We start from the raw sequence: 18,075 nt of genomic DNA, 5'->3' as shown, positions 1-18,075 counted from the left end.
TAGCATCATCAGGGTACGAAGAAGTCTCTTTGCTTTGGGTGTAGGTAGGGAATAAATAGTGCATTTACACAGACCTTGTCGATCTGGTTTTCTTGCCCCGTGGCGGTCAGTGAGGCAGTGCCCCGGGGGTGGTGGGAGGACGTAATTCGCTGAAGTCAGCTGAGCTGTCAAGTGTGAGAGGACTGAGTGCAGGTCGCGGGCGGGCTGGCTACCTGACCAAGCAGCCCGTAGGGCCAGAGAACCGGAACAAAACGCGCGGCTGTACAGAACGGCGCCAGGGGCTTCTAAAAGCTCAGGGACCAGCGTTGAGTCATCAAAGCTCTCGGCGAGCTCCAAAATGGACCCGGGCAGGCGCGCAGCGGCTGACGCGCCTCAAGTGAGCGTACAGAATCTAGCAAGGCCGAAGTGCTTTATCAACCGCCCTTCTTGGGAGGTTCCCAGATAAACCGCCAGCTTCCCTGCACCCCGCCCCCGCCGCCGGCAGGATCTCCACCTCCCAGAAGGCAGCGAGCACCGCACGTGTGCTTAATTTTTTCGTGGAAAGGGTTGCGCAAGCGCAGAAAGTGTGGCTCAGCGTAGACTCTGAGCGGCGCTTGCGCACCGTTCCTCCAGCTCCGTTCACCCCGCCCACCGGGTTCTGCGCACTCTGCGCATTTCTTACGTCACCGTTTCGCATGCGCTTTGGAAGGAAGGGCGAGATTTCGGGGACGGGCAGGGGGCGGGCCTTGGCCGAGGTCTCACGGCGACTGCGCGGACGGGATCCCAACTGGAACATGGCGACTTGCGCTGAAATCCTGCGGAGCGAGTTCCCCGAAATTGACGGACAGGTCTTCGACTACGTGACGGGTGAGCCGAACCGAATCAACGCGCTGGGGATGCCGAAGTGGTAGTCAGGGGGGGAGTACTAAGGGAGGGCAGTGCCGGGGACCGCTGCTAGGCCTCTCCTCTGAGTGACCTCTTGTCCCGAGGGCCAGTTGGTTCTGGAGCCTGGACTGGGGCCGCGGTACGGGGATTAAAACTGCTTGTATGTCCACCCTACCTGGTATTTTCCTCGTCTTGCCACGCCCGCCCTAGGCGTCTTGCACAGCGGCAGTGCGGACTTCGAGTCTGTGGATGACCTGGTGGAAGCTGTGGGGGAACTGTTGCAAGAGGTGTCCGGGGACAGCAAGGATGACGCGGGCATCAGGGCCGTGTGCCAGCGCATGTACAACACTCTGCGCCTGTACGTGCCAGGGCAGGGATATTCGTGGGGGAGATGGGAGGGCGGACGGTCAGGAGAGGAGACGTGAGGGAGGAAGGTCTGACGGCCACAGAGCTTTCTCCTCCACTTCTAACTCTTTGCTTTCTATCCCTATCCTCAAGGACTGAGCCACAGACCCAGGGAAACAGCCAGGTGCTACTAGACGCCCCCATCCAGTTGTCAAAGATAACAGAGAGCTACGGTGAGAGTGAGGGAAGATTGAACTAGCTGCCCTGTGTCCTTTTCTTGGCCTCCACCCCCTAGCCACCTGCCCCCTGGAGCTCAGGACTCTTGGTACCTCTGTTCCACAGAACAAGGTTGTAGGAACTAGTTGATGTCTTTACAGAGGGCAGATGAGCCCATTAATAAAGGGATTAGGATTGGGGAGTTCTCTAAGCTCTTGGATGTGGTAGGAAGCATATGGGCCTTGCAGCTGGACAGTCTTGGGTTCACTCCCCAATTTTGCGACTTACTAACCAACTGCATGATCTTGTAAGAGTTGCCTGTCTGCTCCCAGTCTCTGTATCCTTAGTCTGTGAATTGAGTTTTTGTTTTGTTTTTAAGTGTTGGGAGGATGATACCTATCTCCAGAATTTGTAAGGCTTTCCTTTAAATGTATGTGTCTGTGTTTAGTTTGTGTTAGTTACTCAAAATGTTAGTTTCCCTTCCCTTAGGGAGAAGGTGACAGCTTTTCTTATCGCTTACAGACTGTGGCACCAAACTTCCAGGCCTGCTAAAGAGGGAACAGTCCTCGGTGAGGAGGGGGAGGAGGAAGAAAAGGAGAGGGCTGTATCTATGGGGGGGAGTGGGAGTTGATTGTCTCTAAATATTGGAGTATCTTTCTGGGGGATTTCTGATTGTTTTTTCCTGAGTCTCCGAGCCTACACCCTAGGATGAAATGGTTGTGTTTGGACCCTTAGACAGTGAATGCAAAGAAGCTAGAGAAAGCTGAGGCTCGACTGAAGGCAAAGCAGGAGAAGCGCTCAGAGAAGGACACACTCAAGACCAGCAGCCCTCTGTGAGTTTAGTGAGAAGGGCTGAGAAGAGAGCAGAGCAGTCTCTATTGGGATGGAAGGGTGCTTGGGAGTGCTAAAAGCCATCCGTTTCTCCCTTTAAAAGAGTTTTGGAAGAGGCATCAGCCAGCCAGGCAGGCAGCAGAAAGGAGAGTCGGTTGGAATCATCTGGCAAGAACAAATCCTACGATGTGCGAATTGAGAACTTTGATGTGTCTTTTGGCGATAGGTGAGGGAGTGGCAGTGGGGGAGTGGGGGTGATATTTTTCTTTTTCCAGTTAAAGGAGAATTAGGAGAGGTGAAATGGGGCTAAAAATAGTTAGGTTTCTGTTGTTAAACTTGCTGTGCAACTACCTCTAGAGTACCCTTTGTCTCCTTCCTACCACCTCTGCAGGGTACTGCTGGCTGGAGCAGATGTGAACCTGGCATGGGGCCGCCGCTATGGGCTGGTGGGTCGGAATGGACTAGGGAAGACGACGCTGCTGAAGATGCTGGCCACCCGGAGCCTGCGGGTTCCAGCCCACATTTCCCTGCTGCACGTGGAGCAGGAGGTTGCTGGAGACGACACCCCTGCCCTGCAGAGTGTGCTGGAGAGTGATACTGTGCGAGAAGATCTCCTGTGTCAGGAGCGGGAGCTCAGCGCCCAGATTGCTGCTGGCAGGTGAGGGCTCCTGGCGAGGGATTGACCAGCAGCAGCTGTGCTTCACAGAGTGCCTGCCGTGCTGGCACAATCCACAATTCGTGTGCCCGTCCTAGTAGGCAGCAGGTCTTAGAACTTGGCACTGTGGGGCTGTAAATCCCTTGTTCCTGGCACAGTGCCCATTGCCCTCACCGCCATGAGCAAGTCCTTCCTGTGCTCTGTTCCTGTCCCGGCAACAAGGCAGCCAGTGGCCTGCTTTGCAACTGTCCTGGGGTGCAGGCTACACTAGCAGACTGCGCCCACTCAGGCTGGTTGCCCCTCCCCCATTCCTAGGGCCGAGGGCTCAGAAGCTGCACAGCTGGCAGAAATCTATGCCAAGTTGGAGGAGATTGAGGCTGACAAAGCACCTGCCAGGTATTTAAAATTCCCTTCCTTTCTTCAGATTTCATCTTTCCCTTCTGTTACCTGTTCCAACCAGGTTCTTTAATTTCTTCACTCCTAGAGCATCAGTCATTCTTGCTGGGCTTGGCTTTACCCCCAAAATGCAGCAGCAGCCCACGCGGTGAGTGGCCCTTACCATTCTTGGCTCTGAACACTGTTGGCTCTGCCTCTGCCTGTTCTCGTGAACACTCGCCCTTGTGATGCAGCTCTGTCTCTCTTTAGGGAGTTCTCAGGTGGCTGGAGGATGAGACTGGCCCTCGCCCGGGCTCTGTTTGCTAGGTGAGTCTCCTGGGCCTGTGTATGGATACTGTGGAGAATGGGCTTGGCTCTTGGGGGGTGGCAACAAGTCGCTGGCCTAAAACCTCAAGCCTTGCGTTCTTCTTTTCCACAGGCCAGATCTGCTGCTGTTAGATGGTGAGTTTGAAATGGGGCACCCTGACTTTGGGGTGCAAAAGCATGCCATCATCCAAGTTCCCAGTTCTCTAGCCCTTCTATCCCAAACGTGTCCTTCTCCACTTTTCCAGAACCCACAAACATGCTGGATGTAAGGGCCATCCTGTGGCTGGAGAATTACCTGCAGGTGAGTGCCTACAGGTGCCAGAGTAAGTCTGGGAAAGGTCTGCCTCCAAGACCCTTGGGGTCTGGGAGCTGACTGCCTTCCCAAACTGGGCCTGCCATCCTGTGACCCCCCCCCTCAGACGTGGCCCTCCACAATCCTGGTCGTCTCCCACGACCGCAACTTCCTGAATGCCATAGCCACAGACATCATCCACCTGCACAGCCAGCGGCTGGATGGTTACCGGGGAGACTTTGAGACCTTCATCAAGAGCAAGCAGGAGCGGCTGCTCAATCAGCAGCGTGAATATGAGGCCCAGCAGCAGTATCGCCAGCATATCCAGGTGTGGGAGCAGGCGGCGCTGGGGACCTGCCCCATCCCATGGGTATTGGAGTTGTGGGGAGTGAGGGAGCGGAACAGTACCTGAACTCATCCACCTGCAGGTTTTCATTGACCGCTTTCGCTACAACGCCAACAGAGCCTCTCAAGTGCAGAGCAAACTCAAGATGCTGGAGAAGCTGTGAGTACGGTGTCTCTGACCAGGCTTTGACTCATGTCTCTTATTTTCTTCCCTCATTTTGTAGGCCACCCCTTGCCCTCCCATTGTAGATCTCCCCTTTTCTACAAACCAACTTTAATTTCCTCCCCTGCAGGAAGGCAGGGTATTCTGTTACTGCTCTTGGAGAGTTAATCTTGCCCCCAGGCCTAGGCAACTATCAGTCTACTTTCTGTCTGTATATATTTGCTAATTCTGGACATTTCGTGTAAATGGAATTGTACACGTAATCTTTTGTGTCTGGCTTTTTTCGCTTAACATAATGTTTTCGAGGTTCACTGTGTCGGAGCATGGATTAGTGCTTCACGCCTCTTTATGACCAGATAATATTCTGTTGTATGGATAGTCCACATTTTGTTTGTTGACTCATCAGGTGGTAGACATTTGGATTATTTCCCCTTTTTGGTTCTTATGAATAATGCTGCTGTGAACATTTGTGTACAAGTTTTTGTGTAGACATGTGTTTTCTATTCTCTTGGGTACATACCTAGGAATGGAATTGCTGGGTTACATGGTAATTCTATGTTTAAATTTTTGAGGAACTGCCAAACTGTTTTTATTTTATTTAATTTATTTATTTATTTATTTTTGGCTCTGTTGGGTCTTCGTTGCTGCATGTGGGCTTTCTCTAGTTGTGGCGAGTGGGGGCTACTCTTCATTGCGGTGCGCAGGCTTCTTATTGCGGTGGCTTCTCGTTGCAGAGCACGGGCTCTAGGTGCACAGGCTTCAGTAGTTGTGGCACGTGGGCTCAGTAGTTGTGGCTCACGGGCTCTAGAGCTCAGGCTCAGTAGTTGGCGCATGGGCTTAGTTGCTCCACAACATATGGGATCTTCCTGGACCAGGGCTCAAACCTGTGTCGCCTGCATTGGCAGGCGGATTCTTAACCACTGTGCCACCAGGGAAGCCCTCCAAACTGTTTTTAAAAGCAGCTGCACCATTTTACATTCCTACCAGCAATGTATGAGGGTTCCAATTTCTCTGCCTTCTTGCCAACACTTATTATCTGTCTTTCGAATTTTAGCCATCCTAGTGGGTGTGAAGTGATATCTCATTGTGATCTTGATTTGTATTTCCTTAATGACTAGTGGTGTTGAGCATTGGAGGGTTTTTTTGTTTGTTTTTAAATTTTATTTATTTAATTTATTTTTGGCTGTGTTGGGTCTTCGTTTCTGTGCGAGGTCTTTCCCTAGTTGGGGCAAGCGGGGGCCACTCTTCATCGCGGTGCACGGGCCTCTCACTATCGTGGCCTCTCTTGTTGCGGAGCACAGGCTCCAGACACGCAGGCTCAGTAGTTGTGGCGCACGGGCTCACTTGCTCTGCGGCATATGGGATCCTCCCAGACCAGGGCTCGAACCCGTGTCCCCTGCGTTGGCAGGCAGATTCTCAACCACTGCACCACTAGGGAAGCCGCGGAGGTTTTTTTAATTGAGGTACAGTTGATATGCAGTATTATATAAGTTTCACTTGTACAGCATAGTGATTCACAATATTTAAAGGTTACATTTCATTTATAGTTATTGTAAAATATCTGCGGTATTCCCTGTGTTGTGTAATATATTCTTGTAGCTTATTTATTTTATACATAGTAGTTTGTATCTTTTAATCCTCTACCCCAATCTTGCCTCTCCACCCCTTTCCTCTCCCCACTGGCAACCACTAGTTTGTTCTCTGTATCTGTGAGTCTGTTTCTTTTTTGTTATATTCACTAGCTTTATTTTTTAGATTCCACCTATAAGTGATATCATACAGTATTTTTTTTCTCTGTCTTATTTCACTTAGCATAATATTATTCAAGTCCATCCATGTTGTTACAGATGGCAAAATTTTATTCTTTTTTTTGTGGCTGAGTCGTTTTCCATTATATGTGTGTGTGTGTGTATTCATTCATCTGTGGATGTGCAGACACTTAGGTTGCTTCTGTATCTTGGCAGTTGTAAACAATACTGCTGTGAACATTGGGGTGCATGTATCTTTTCGAATTAGTGTTTTCATTTTTTTCGGATACATACCCAGGAGAGCATTGGAGGTTTAATCTTGAAGCAATATTTCTGGATGTGCTGGTGGTAGGGGAGTCATAAGGCTTATTTAGGATTTTGTGACCTTGAAACATACGTCACGGTATATTAACAGGGAGGACAAAAGAACTACCAAAAAAAGAATCCTATTTTTCCGGCATGTATATTACTTGTGTGATTAAAAACAAATTTATTTTTTAAAGTTGTAAACCTAGTCTGTCTCCTCTCTCCTCAGACCGGAGCTGAAACCCGTGGACAAGGAGTTGGAGGTAGTGATGAAGTGAGTGCTGGGCCAGAGGGGCAGGTGGGGAAGCTCTTGTTTCTGGCTGCCCTCGTGCTCCTCACCCCCACTTCTTGCAGGTTCCCCGATGGGTTTGAGAAATTCTCACCACCAATTCTGCAGCTAGATGAGGTGGATTTCTACTACGACCCAAAGCATGTCATCTTCAGCTGTCTCTCCGTCTCTGCTGATCTTGAATCCCGCATCTGTGTGGTATGATTGCTGTTTCGTGAGCTGGAACTGGACTCTCCCACCCCTGTATGTGGTGTGGATTGGCCACATGGGGGAGAAGGTCCCCAGGAGTAGGAGTCGGCGCCTGGGCTGAGGACTTTGCTATACTTGGCCCCTCCTCCCGGGGGAGGGCTTTGCTATACTTGTACTGGCCCCTCATCCAGCCTCACAGGGCCGCTCTGCAGCATAGATGGAGAGCCTGGCATGTGGTATTTTATAAATACTTAGAGCAGTACTTTGTCTTACTGGTCTCAGCTCTGAGTTTCCTCAAACTGTGGAACATAGAGGAGAGAGCATGGGCTTCAGGGTCAGACTTCGATTCCTAACGCTGCCATTTCCTAGCTTGGTTACTAAGCAGTCTTCTCATCCTTAGAATGGAGATAATGTCTAACTCACCTGGTTATTGGGAGAATTAATTCCCTTGCACTTAGTGGGTACTTAGGTATTGGTCCCTTTTACATCTTCCTTCATTTTTTTCTATAGTTCCTTAAAAATATTTTTTTAGTTGTTGGAGTCCCTGGGACTAGCTGAGACCCATTCTCATCTCCTCCACTTCTGTATCCCGCACAAGGATGCTCTTTACATTCTCTTGTTACTTCTTACAGGTTGGGGAGAATGGGGCTGGGAAGTCTACCATGTTGAAGCTCCTTATGGGGGATCTGGCACCTGTTCGGGGCATCAGACATGCTCACAGGTAGGGCCCACATCGCCGCTCTCCAAACCCTCCTGTGCTGTAGCTGCACTCTTTTATGGCCATTGCCCTCCATGCCCTCTCTCCACCTTTCTGTCTGCCTGCAGGAATCTGAAGATTGGCTATTTCAGCCAGCACCACGTGGAGCAGCTGGACCTGAATGTCAGTGCTGTGGAACTGCTGGCACACAAGTTCCCCGGTGCGTCAGGGATTTGAGTTGGGGAAGGAGGGCCGGGCCTGACGCCTACAGCTAGGCCTACCTGGGGTTGCTGAGCAGCCCCCCAACGCTGGGTGTGAGGACATATGCATTGGGGGTGGAGCTGGGGGGAATGTGAAGGGAGGGAGTTGGGCCGAGAACCCACACGGTGGGGTGGGGCCTGTTCCAGGACGGCCTGAGGAGGAATACCGTCACCAGCTGGGCCGGTATGGCATCTCTGGAGAACTGGCCGTGCGCCCTGTTGCCAGCTTGTCTGGGGGCCAGAAGAGCCGGGTGGCCTTTGCTCAGATGACCATGCCCTGGTGAGGCGTCCTTTTCAAGAGCTTTGCTCTCCCCTTTCCCACTCTTTCCTAATGGAAAATGATTGTCTTGCCTTCGTATCAGAGTTCCTTTTCTCCCAGCCCCCGTAACTTCCCACCTTCCTGGGTTCTGCCTTCCAGCCCCAACTTCTACATTCTGGATGAACCCACAAACCACCTGGATATGGAGACCATTGAGGCTCTGGGCCGCGCTCTCAACAATTTCAGGGTGAGCGTACCTTCACACTGCCCACTCCTTCCCAGGCCTCAGCACCCCTTAGGGGCCCCCTGAGTGCTCCCTGGTCTCCTGTCTTTCAGGGTGGTGTGATTCTGGTGTCCCACGATGAACGCTTCATCCGGCTGGTGTGCCAAGAGCTGTGGGTGTGTGAAGGAGGCGGCGTCACCCGGGTCGAGGGGGGATTTGACCAGTACCGAGCTCTTCTCCAGGAACAGTTCCGCCGTGAGGGCTTCCTCTAGGGCCACCAAGCTGAGGACTGTGCCCAGGACATGGACTGGTCTCTCAGACCCCTGGGCCACCACGTAGGCAACCATCTCCGGCCACGGACTTACCCTGACTTTGGGGACAGCCTTATTCCTAAATCTCTCCTTTTGATTGGAGCGTCCTCTTGCGCAACCCAGGGAGCCCCACCTAAGGGTCTTTAAGGACTGGTCTTCCAAGAGGAAGGGAATGGGGGTGCCCTCTGGGATTTTAGGTTCTCCCCCACTGCCCCAGCTGCGACTGGGCTCTGAGTGGCCACATGTAAATTAAATCTCCCTGCATCTTCCTCGCCTCGCCTCTGCTGCTCCCTGGCGCGGGGCTACACTGTTTGCTCACGGTTGAGGAGTGTAGGCTCTCTGATTTGGCATTTTCCTGTGGCATTTGTGTCGGTCATGTGGAGGAGGCCATGGCAGTATCAGTGTTGCCCCTGGGCAGAGATGTCATTGAAGCCGCTGGGGGTCGGCCTTGCAGTGGACCAAGCTAGTGATGAAGGGCGGCATATTACATCACTGCGGTGCTGTTCCCTCTGGCCCGGGCTCAGCCTCAGCTGAAGGGGTCTGGGTTCTGCTGTCTCAGCCCCACTGCTTGAGAGAGTAAACTGATTCTGTAACCTGGCCTCAAACATGGTTTGCCAACTGCTTTCTCCAGTGGTCTCGGGCCCAGGCTCACCCTTCTTCTCTGATCTGGACCTCTGATCTGAGAGCCTTGTCACAGGCCCCATCACTCTGTTCCAGCCTCAGATTTGCAGATGGGCCAGTTGGGGCTAGCTGGTGTAGGGTTTGTGCCTGCCTGTTTGCCAGACTCTCAGCCCTTTCACCCCTTACCAGCTTGTGGTCCCTGTCTGAGTTCTCCCAATTCTTTTAGAGTCCCTGGAAGTGCTGCTGAAGGTTCTGTGGCAGAATCTGCTTCTTTGGAGGTGGCTTTGTGTATGAAGAGCACTGGCGTTGAACCTATGATCAAATCCCAACTCTATTACTGGTAGTAGAAGGGGTCACCTATGTTAGCGGGGTAGCCACAGCAAGTTGGCCTTTTTGAACACCTTCTCCTTGGCACCTACAGAAGCACTCAAATGGATTCCTCTGTGACCAGTCTATGATTTGGAGGACGATCATATGAAAAAGTAGTGAATTTTTTCTGAATGACTCCAGAGGTAGGCAAGTTTGGGCTCAAAAGAAGGAAAAACTTTCTTAATAGTTCAGGCTGCCTTCTGATAGTTCCTGGCCTCTGGGACTGCTCAGCCCCACCGCTCTCTAGAGAAGGGCTCTTATGGCCTCTAAGCTGGCTCCCAATTTTATGATTGCATTATGTAAGAGCCTGTATATATGACAACACAGGCCTACTGCAGGCCTTAGCAAGTTGGGATGAATGAATTGCAGCAGTTGAGAAAGACCCTACAGTAAGTGTGTAAGGTGAAGTTTGGGGGATTAGAGGTGGGGAGTTGGGAGAAGTTGGTTGTCCTGATGGGTAGAAAATGAAGGCAGTGTCAGCCATGTCCACTCCAGAAAACACAGGGCAGAGAGAAGGGAGGAATCTGGCACACAGTGGGTGAAGCTACCCTTTCCACACTATGGAGAGCCTGTCCAACCCCAGCCATTGGGAAGCTGTTTCTTCTACTGGAGGCTTAAAGCCAGTCAGGAGCTGGCCCGGTTAAAAGACCTGTCTGCAGGGTCTTCATTGAAATCCTGCTGTCCCTGCTTCTGCGGGCCTTACCACACTCACCAGCACCTTCTCAGGCAACCTGGCTGGTCCCCTGTGGGAGGCAGAGTGCAGGGGTGCAGAAGGGTCATGGGTTCCTCCATACAAGTCTACAAGGCACTTGAAGGTGCCAGTCAGAGAACTGTTTATTTCAATGTGGAATTGCCATCTTGAGATTCATCGGATGTAGACAACATTTAGGTAAGTTCTCACTGGTTTCCAGGCAAATTTTAGCCGAGTAGAGAAAGGGCTATTTACCCTCACTGGTCATGCCCCAGTCTAGTTCGTCATTTAGAACATAACATTCTACTAAGAGCCACTCCCCAGGCCTGGGCCTGGCTCACCCACAGATGCAAACCAAACAATGTCAACATCAGCGCACCACTGCTCGGCACCAGCCTGGGTGTGCAGCCTGGATGTCGGAGTCTGGGAAATCCCACAGGGTCCACCTGGAGTGATGGACTCCCCTCAACCCTGCCCCCCTCCAGGTGGGCTTCAGTGCACTTTGTGTGTCCCCCACTATAAGCTGCTTGCCATTATTAGGGTTGTAGTTCCCACTTTGCCTTGATATCCTTGAAGGCCAGACCATGGCTTGCTCATCGTTTCATCTTCTGTCCCTGTCACAGGTTGGGTTTCCTGGGAAGCAGCTTGAAGAGGAGATTGGTATGTTTACTGGGAGGAGGTGCTCCAGATTGAGCAGAGGGAGAAGTTGGGTATTGACGCAGGCCCAATGAAGGCCTCAATCAACCCCACATTCTGGAGCTGGCAGGGATCTTCTGAGTTGAGGCAGTGGGTCCGGCCTTATTCCACTGAGTTGAACAGTCTCTGGATGCTGGCTGCCACCAGAAGGAGCTGTGAGGACATTGGGAGAGGAAGTTTCCTTCAGCTGAGGCAGTTACCCCTAAGTGGTGACAGCTGAGGACTTGCTGCCATCAGTCAGTGCTCAGCAGGTAGTGCGGCAAGTCCTTCATTCCCGAAAGCTCATCGCAGCAACCACTATAGCAACCACTACTGTGCCTAGCACGTAAAGACGTGCTCAATCAGAATGCTTGAGAAGTGAATATTTGGGGGAAATTATTTGAGAAAAAGTAGGGAATGACATTGGAGAAGGAAAGCACGGAGGCCAGGAGACAAGCAGGCCATGACCGAAACCCAGCCCTACGGATATGGGGTCAGAGCAGCGGAGGTGGAGGTGCAAAGCTTTGGGACAAAAGAGACAGATTAAAGGGGCCAGGTGTTTTGTTTTTTTTTTTTTCAAACGTCTCCTTGTTTTCTTTTATGACAATGTTAAGGAAATAATGACAGTTAATAGATATTGCGCTCTTGTTACGTAGTAGGCACCGTAGTAAGTGCTTTACCTGCACTAAGTCAACCCTCACAACCCTATGAACTGGCACAGTTGTTATCCCCATTTTATAGATGAGGAAATGGAGTTGACATAGTGGGAGGGGTTCAGGACAGTCTGGCTCTAGAGCACAGCTCTGAGTAGCCACACTGCCCTATCACTCAGTTCCTAGCACCATGTGCTAAATAGTGAGAGTTTGTTAATTCAATCACTTAGAACTCATCATTAATTGCCTGGGGTGGGGGATGGGAGGTGGGGGACTTGAAGAAGCTTCTCTCGGGAGAACAAGCTGATGAGTAGGTCCTGGCACAGTGGCTGACACACGCTAGGTGCTCCGTGAATAGTTCATTAAATGATTCGATACCTGTGGTATAGTGGAAAAGTCATGCACTGGGATTAGCCAGCTCTACCACTGATGGCATCGTAGGCAAATCAACGTCTCCTGAATAAATTACCATCCATAAAATGGGCATAACACAGTTTGTGTTGCCCGCTTCTTGGGTAGGAGGAAGGATTAAATAAGACAAGGGCCTGTGTAAACTGAATAAAATTTTTTGTACACTGTAAAGTGCTGTGGATCCAAAGGGTGTCATTTCATGGGAGGAATGATAGGAGAGCAGCCTGGAGTCTCCTGTGGAGACACGCAGACTCGCACATACACACACAAGCACTCCAGGCCATCATCAAGATGATGGCCCCAGGAGGGCCACCCCATAGTCCTCATCTGCTAACCCAAGCATCAGAAAGCAGGAAAGCAGGAATGCAGCGTGAGGCTCTGCCTGGCACCCGCTGAGTTAGAAATGACTGCAATTAAAGCCCATTCTAATAACATGTATAGGCCATGCCCTGTTGGTAATTCTAGGTTTCCCTTTATGTTAAATAAATGCATGGTTTGGAAGGTATTTCTGCTGTACTGTATATAGAGAGACCTTTGAAATCCTAAATTAGAATAAATATTTATCAACCCATGCTATAGCATTTTTAACATTGAGAAATGCTTCCACAAATGTTCTCTTTCAGTCTTGTCTCCTCAATAATCTCGTGTTACGTGGCTCCTGCTGAGTTATCCTCATTTTATAGAACAGAAGCTTGAAGCAGAAAGATGTTAAGTGTCTTCTGTAAAACTTTTAGAGGAAAACATAGGAAGAACACTCCGACATAAATCGCAGCAAGATCTTTTTTGACCCACCTCCTAGAGTAATGGAAATAAAAACAAAAACAAATGGGACCTAATGAAACTTAAAAGCTTTTGCACGGCAAAGGAAACTATAAAGAAGACGAAAAGACAACCCACAGAATGGGAGAAAATATTTGCAAATGAATCAACAGACAAGGGATTAACCTCCAAATTATATAAACAGCTCAGGCAGCTCAATATTAAAAAAACAACCCAATCAAAACATGGGCAGAAGACCTAAATAGACATTTCTCCAAAGAAGACATACAGATGGCCAAGAGACACATGAAAACCTCAATATCACTAATTATTAGAGAAATGCAAATCAAAACTACAAAGAGGTATCACCTCACACTGGTTAGAATGGGCATCGTCAGAAAATCTACGAACAACAAATGCTGGAGAGGGTGTGGAGAAAAGGGAACCCTCTTGCACTGTTGGTGGGAATGTAAATTGATACAACCACTATGGAGAACAGTATGGAGGTTCCTTAAAAAACTAAAACTAGAATTACCATATGACCCAGCAATCCCACTACTGGGCATATACCCAGAGAAAACCATAATTCAAAAAGACACATGCACCCCAATGTTCATTGCAGCACTATTTAGAATAACCAGGTCATGAAAGCAACCTAAATGCCCATCAACAGACGAATAGATAAAGAAGATGTGGTACATATATACAATGGAATATTAGCCATAAAAAGGAACAAAATTGGGTCATTTGTAGAGACGTGGACGGACCTAGAGACTGTCGTACGGAGTGAAGCAAGTCAGAAGGAGAAAAATATCGTGTATTAACACATACCTAGAAAACTGGTACAGATGAACTGGTTTGCAAGGCCGAAATAGAGACACAGGACTTCCCTGGTGGTGCAGTGGTTAAGAATCCGCCTGCCGATGCAGGGGACACAGGTTTGAGCCCTGGTCTGGGAAGATCCCACATGCGGAGCAACATAAGCACGTGCACCACATCTACTGAGCCCACGTGCCACAAGTACTGAAGCCCACACGCCTAGAGCCCATGCTCTGCAACAAGAGAAGCCACCGCAGTGAGAAGACTGTGCACTGCAACGAAGAGTAGCCCCCCGCTCCTCACAGCTAGAGAAAGCCCGCGTGCAGCAACAGAGACCCAATGCTGCCAAAAATAAATAAAATAAATAAATATTTTTAAAAAAAGTAGAGACACAGATGTAGAGAACAAACGTATGGACATCAAGGGGGAAGGGGTGGTGCTGGTGGGATGAATTGGGAGATTCGGATTGACATATATACACTAATATGTATAAAATAGATAACTAATAAGAACCTGCTGTATAGGGCTTCCCTGGTGGCACAGTGGTTAAGAATCCGCCTGTCAATGCAGGGGATGTGGGTTTGAGCCCTGGCCCGGGAAGATCCCACATGCCGCAGAGCAACTAAGCTTGTGCGCCACAACTACTGAGCCTGAGCTCTAGAGCCCACAAGCCACAACTACTGAGCCCGTGTACCACAAGTACAGAAGCATGCGCACCTAGAGCCCATGCTCTGCAACGAGAAGCTGCAACAATGAGAAGCCCGCGCACTGCAACGAACAGTGGCCCCCGCTCTCTGCAACTAGAGAAAGCCCACGCACAGCAACGAAAACCCAACACAGCCAAAAATAAATAAATAGATTTATGGAAAAAAAATAACCTGCTGTATAAAAAATAAATTAAAAAAAGAATGGAATTTTTAAAAAAGATGTTAAGTGTCTTGCTTAGGTTCAGATACCTCTGTGCATGCAGAGATGGGGCAATAACCAAAGTATCTGCGTCCCCAGCCTTCTCACGTCTTTCTGGATCGGCTATTCTGAACTTTGTTCCACAGCTATTCATACAATGGGTGACATTCTCATATCACACATGCCAGTGAGTATGCCCAGGGTCATGTGCCCTTCTATCCTTGTAGGGAAATATTTTGAACACAGAATGAGGGGGACTATGAACCTATTTTAATTTGTTTTAAACTTGTAAATTAGGGAGCCATCTCTGGAATCAGAATTGCATTTGATTCTGGATTCTGTTATCTAATAACTGCGTGACCTCGGCAAATTAGCTTCTCAGTGTCTCAGTTTCCTTATCTATAAATTGAGAAGAATAATGGTCCTTACACTGTAGGGTGATGGTGAATATTAAATCAGGTAATATAAGCAAAACTCTCGTGTGGTTCCTCGTAGTTCCATAACTGGTAGCCATTATGATGGTGATTAGTATTTGTTGCGACCTTTACTGCTTTGATTTTTAGTGAGATATTGCTTACAATGCCCTGTGGCTGAAATCCACTGTGTTTAGTCATGGTGCCTCAAGCAACAAGACATGTACCCACACCTCCTATTTTGTGTCCTTGGGCCTAGAAGGGACCCTTTCTTGGATTCTTCTCCCACTGCAGAGACCTTTTCTTTTGATTTTTCTACACACACACACACACACACACACACACACACACACATGCCCCTCTAGTTCTTTCTGAATGTTCTATACTCAGTTTGTTCCATCACTCAATACTTTGTTCTAGGTTGGTGACTCTCCATCATTGTAGAAATCTAGGTTTCTCTTTACTGCTAGAGACCTTTAAGCATAGTCATTCTGAACCTTCTCACCACCAAAGGTTTCTTACTGTACCTCCTGCATGAACTCTACAGTCAGAACACACCCAGGTATGGCACACCCAGAAGTTGGGAGCAGAGTTATCTTAGAGTAAAACTAATAAGAATCAACAAACAATGGTTGAAATGTAGAAGTCATTCAAGAGTTTGTAAATTGTAGTTTGCTGGTGTATGTGTGTTTCAGGGTCGGGAGGGGACATTTAACAACCATCGGGTTGATGAGTGTATATTATTTAGCCAAAGAAGAACACAAGTGATGTGAAGAGCACATGAAATGTGATTCAAATCAAGAATGCCAGAATCCTGCAATGGACGGACCAAGAATTGGTCAGTGGGTCCCCAGACCTGCTTGAGAGGAAGCAGACTCTATTTTGTGGCTTGTCCCTTTAGCAGGTCTTGCCCTTCAGAGGCACTGGATGCCTTCGTCCATCAGAGCTTGACACCACAGGCCCCTGAGCTCCATCCACTAACTCCCCCACTCCATTCCACCCTCATCTGATTTCTTTGGCTTGTGACTTGGTTTGTGTGACCTTTCTCATCTAGAGTGGATGTACTAACCAGTGAAAGTGGATTTTTAGGCCCCCTGTTGGCTGTGTTTCTAATGATAATAAACTGACATCTGGTTTATACATCACTCTCTTCTAAGTTTCAATAGTGGGAGACAAAAACACTTGGCTTGATCCAGCAATGATAATAATTTACTGGGCGCTATGTTCCAAGCATTATTCTAATCATTTTATACGAGTTGTTTCATCCTCACAACAAAATAATGTGGTATGGATTATATACAATGGAATATTACTCAGCCATAAAAAGGAATGAAATTGGATCATTTGTAGAGGTGTGTGTGGATCTAGAGACTGTCATACAGAGTGAAGTAAGTCAGAAAGAGAAAAACGAATATCGTATGTTAACGTATATATGTGGAACCCAGAAAAACGGTACAGATGAACCGGTTTGCAGGGCAGAAATAGAGACACAGATGTAGAGAACAAATGTATGGACACCAAGGGGGGAAAGCGGCGGGAGTGGTGGTGGTAGGATGAATTGGGAGATTGGGATTGACATATATACACTAATATGTATAGAATGGATAACTAATAAGAACCTGCTGTATAAAAAAATAAATAAAATTCAAAAAAAAAAAAGCAGATGGACTGTACCAACCATGATGACCACACATTCATCTAATATCCCTTGTGTGTGGGGCAGGTAGGGGTATACTGGAAGATTGAGATTGACCTATACACACTACTATATATAAAACAAATAACTAATAAGGACCTACTGTATAGCACAGAGAACCCTACTCAATACTCTGTAATGGCCTATGTGGGAAAAGAATCTAAAAAAGAGTGGATATATGTGTATGTATAACTGAATCACTTTGCTGTACACCTGAAACTAACACAACATTGTAAATCAACTATACTCCAATATATTTTTTTTTAAATCGGCACTTTATGAGTAAATGGAAACTCAGAAATGTTTTAAAAAACTAAACTAAACTAATCTTGCCTAGGTCTACCCAACTCATGAGTCTCTGCCCTGGGGTTTGCCCTGAGGTCAGGATGGGCCCAAAGCTTCAGCTTGCCCAGCCTAGCACAGCAAGACACCCGACCAAGCTGACGTTTGGGATCTAAGCTGATGAGGAGCACCTCTGTGCTGGGGTGACCTCAGTGGGTACTGGGGCCCAGGGGGTCCGTGTCTGAGCAGCCTACCAGCCCACCTGGAGCATACCATTGTGTTTTGAAAGATTTTATCTACGAAAACAACCTAACTTATTAAATAATTATTTTCCCATTAAAATATAATCAAAGACATAATACGGGGGCTTCCCTGGTGGCGCAATGGTTAAGAATCGCCCGCCAATGCAGGGGACACGGGTTCGAGCCCTGGTCCGGGAAGATCCCACATGCCGCGGAGCAACTAAGCCCATGTGCCACAACTACTGAGCCCGTGTGCCACAACTAGTGAGCCCGAGTGCCACAACTACTGAAGCCTGCGTGCCTAGAGCCCGTGCTCCACAAGAGAAGCCACCGCAATGAGAAGCCTGCGCACCGCAATGAAGAGTAGCTCCTGCTTGCCGCAACTAGAGAAAGCCCGCGAGCAGCAACAAACACCCAACACAGCCTAAATAAATAAATTTATTTATTTATGTAATATGGTACTAATCACAGTTTCTGATCAGCCTTAAATAATCACACTTGCCAACCCAAGTTATTTCATTCCAGCCCGAAGAAAAAAACACTGTTTCATTTAGCTTGGACACCCTTCAGTGACAAATCAAGGTAGACAGTGTCAGGAAAGTAAACAGAAATTAGGGCAATTCCTGATAAAGGAAGAAGGGAAGCAGCATAGTTTGTCTCAACGTTAACTTCCTTCCTTCCTTCTTCCCTCCCTCCCTTCCTCCCTCCTTTCTTTCTCTTTCTCCCTCCCTTCCTTCCTTTGTTCCTTCCTTCCTTCCTCCCTTCCTCCCTCCGTCTCTCCTTCTCTCCCTCCCTCCCTCCTTTCTTTCTCTCTCTCTCTCTCCCTTTCTTTCTTTCTTAAAA

At 48.6% G+C, this 18,075-nt stretch overlaps 1 protein-coding gene across 3 annotated transcripts; it reads left to right on the top strand.

Moving 5' to 3' along the window:
• Positions 1 to 715: 715 nt before the first annotated feature.
• ABCF3 (ATP binding cassette subfamily F member 3) lies at positions 716 to 8,967 on the top strand. 3 transcript variants are annotated; one of them, XM_022570872.3, is made up of 21 exons: positions 716 to 846; positions 1,075 to 1,222; positions 1,363 to 1,442; positions 1,948 to 1,994; positions 2,161 to 2,258; positions 2,360 to 2,482; positions 2,648 to 2,914; positions 3,227 to 3,307; positions 3,396 to 3,455; positions 3,557 to 3,613; positions 3,726 to 3,748; positions 3,859 to 3,914; positions 4,033 to 4,233; positions 4,334 to 4,410; positions 6,697 to 6,741; positions 6,822 to 6,954; positions 7,578 to 7,666; positions 7,771 to 7,862; positions 8,050 to 8,182; positions 8,321 to 8,408; positions 8,498 to 8,967. In XM_022570872.3, exons 1-21 carry the CDS (start codon positions 774 to 776, stop codon positions 8,654 to 8,656), a joined length of 2,130 nt encoding a protein of 709 aa, XP_022426580.3. In that variant the 5' UTR covers positions 716 to 773; the 3' UTR covers positions 8,657 to 8,967. The 3 variants fall into 3 exon arrangements, with proteins under 3 accessions (XP_022426580.3, XP_089766888.1, XP_089766889.1); XM_089910762.1 differs by lacking the exon at positions 8,050 to 8,182 and having other exon boundaries at positions 8,498 to 8,615; XM_089910763.1 differs by lacking the exons at positions 1,075 to 1,222; positions 1,948 to 1,994; positions 2,161 to 2,258; positions 2,360 to 2,482 and having other exon boundaries at positions 769 to 846.
• The last annotated feature ends 9,108 nt before the right edge of the window (positions 8,968 to 18,075 follow it).

The sequence above is a fragment of the Delphinapterus leucas genome, chromosome 4 (genome assembly GCF_059928025.1).
Source record: "Delphinapterus leucas isolate spDelLeu-1000000601 "Yukka" chromosome 4, BTC_Dleu_Yukka2, whole genome shotgun sequence".
In the NCBI taxonomy this organism is placed as follows: domain Eukaryota; kingdom Metazoa; phylum Chordata; class Mammalia; order Artiodactyla; family Monodontidae; genus Delphinapterus; species Delphinapterus leucas.
Note: the sequence above shows the minus strand (reverse complement) of the source record. Positions and strands in the feature narration are given on the sequence as shown.

What these genes read in the sequence shown, in the direction of transcription:
- ABCF3 (XM_022570872.3), top strand. Translation starts at nt 774, where the DNA reads ATGGCGACTTGCGCTGAAATCCTGCGGAGCGAGTTCCCCGAAATTGAC. An exon ending in AGTATCGCCAGCATATCCAG is followed by an intron (nt 4,234 to 4,333) that starts GTGTGGGAGCAG and finishes ATCCACCTGCAG; the next exon opens with GTTTTCATTGACCGCTTTCG. An exon ending in GCTCAGATGACCATGCCCTG is followed by an intron (nt 8,183 to 8,320) that starts GTGAGGCGTCCT and finishes TCTGCCTTCCAG; the next exon opens with CCCCAACTTCTACATTCTGG.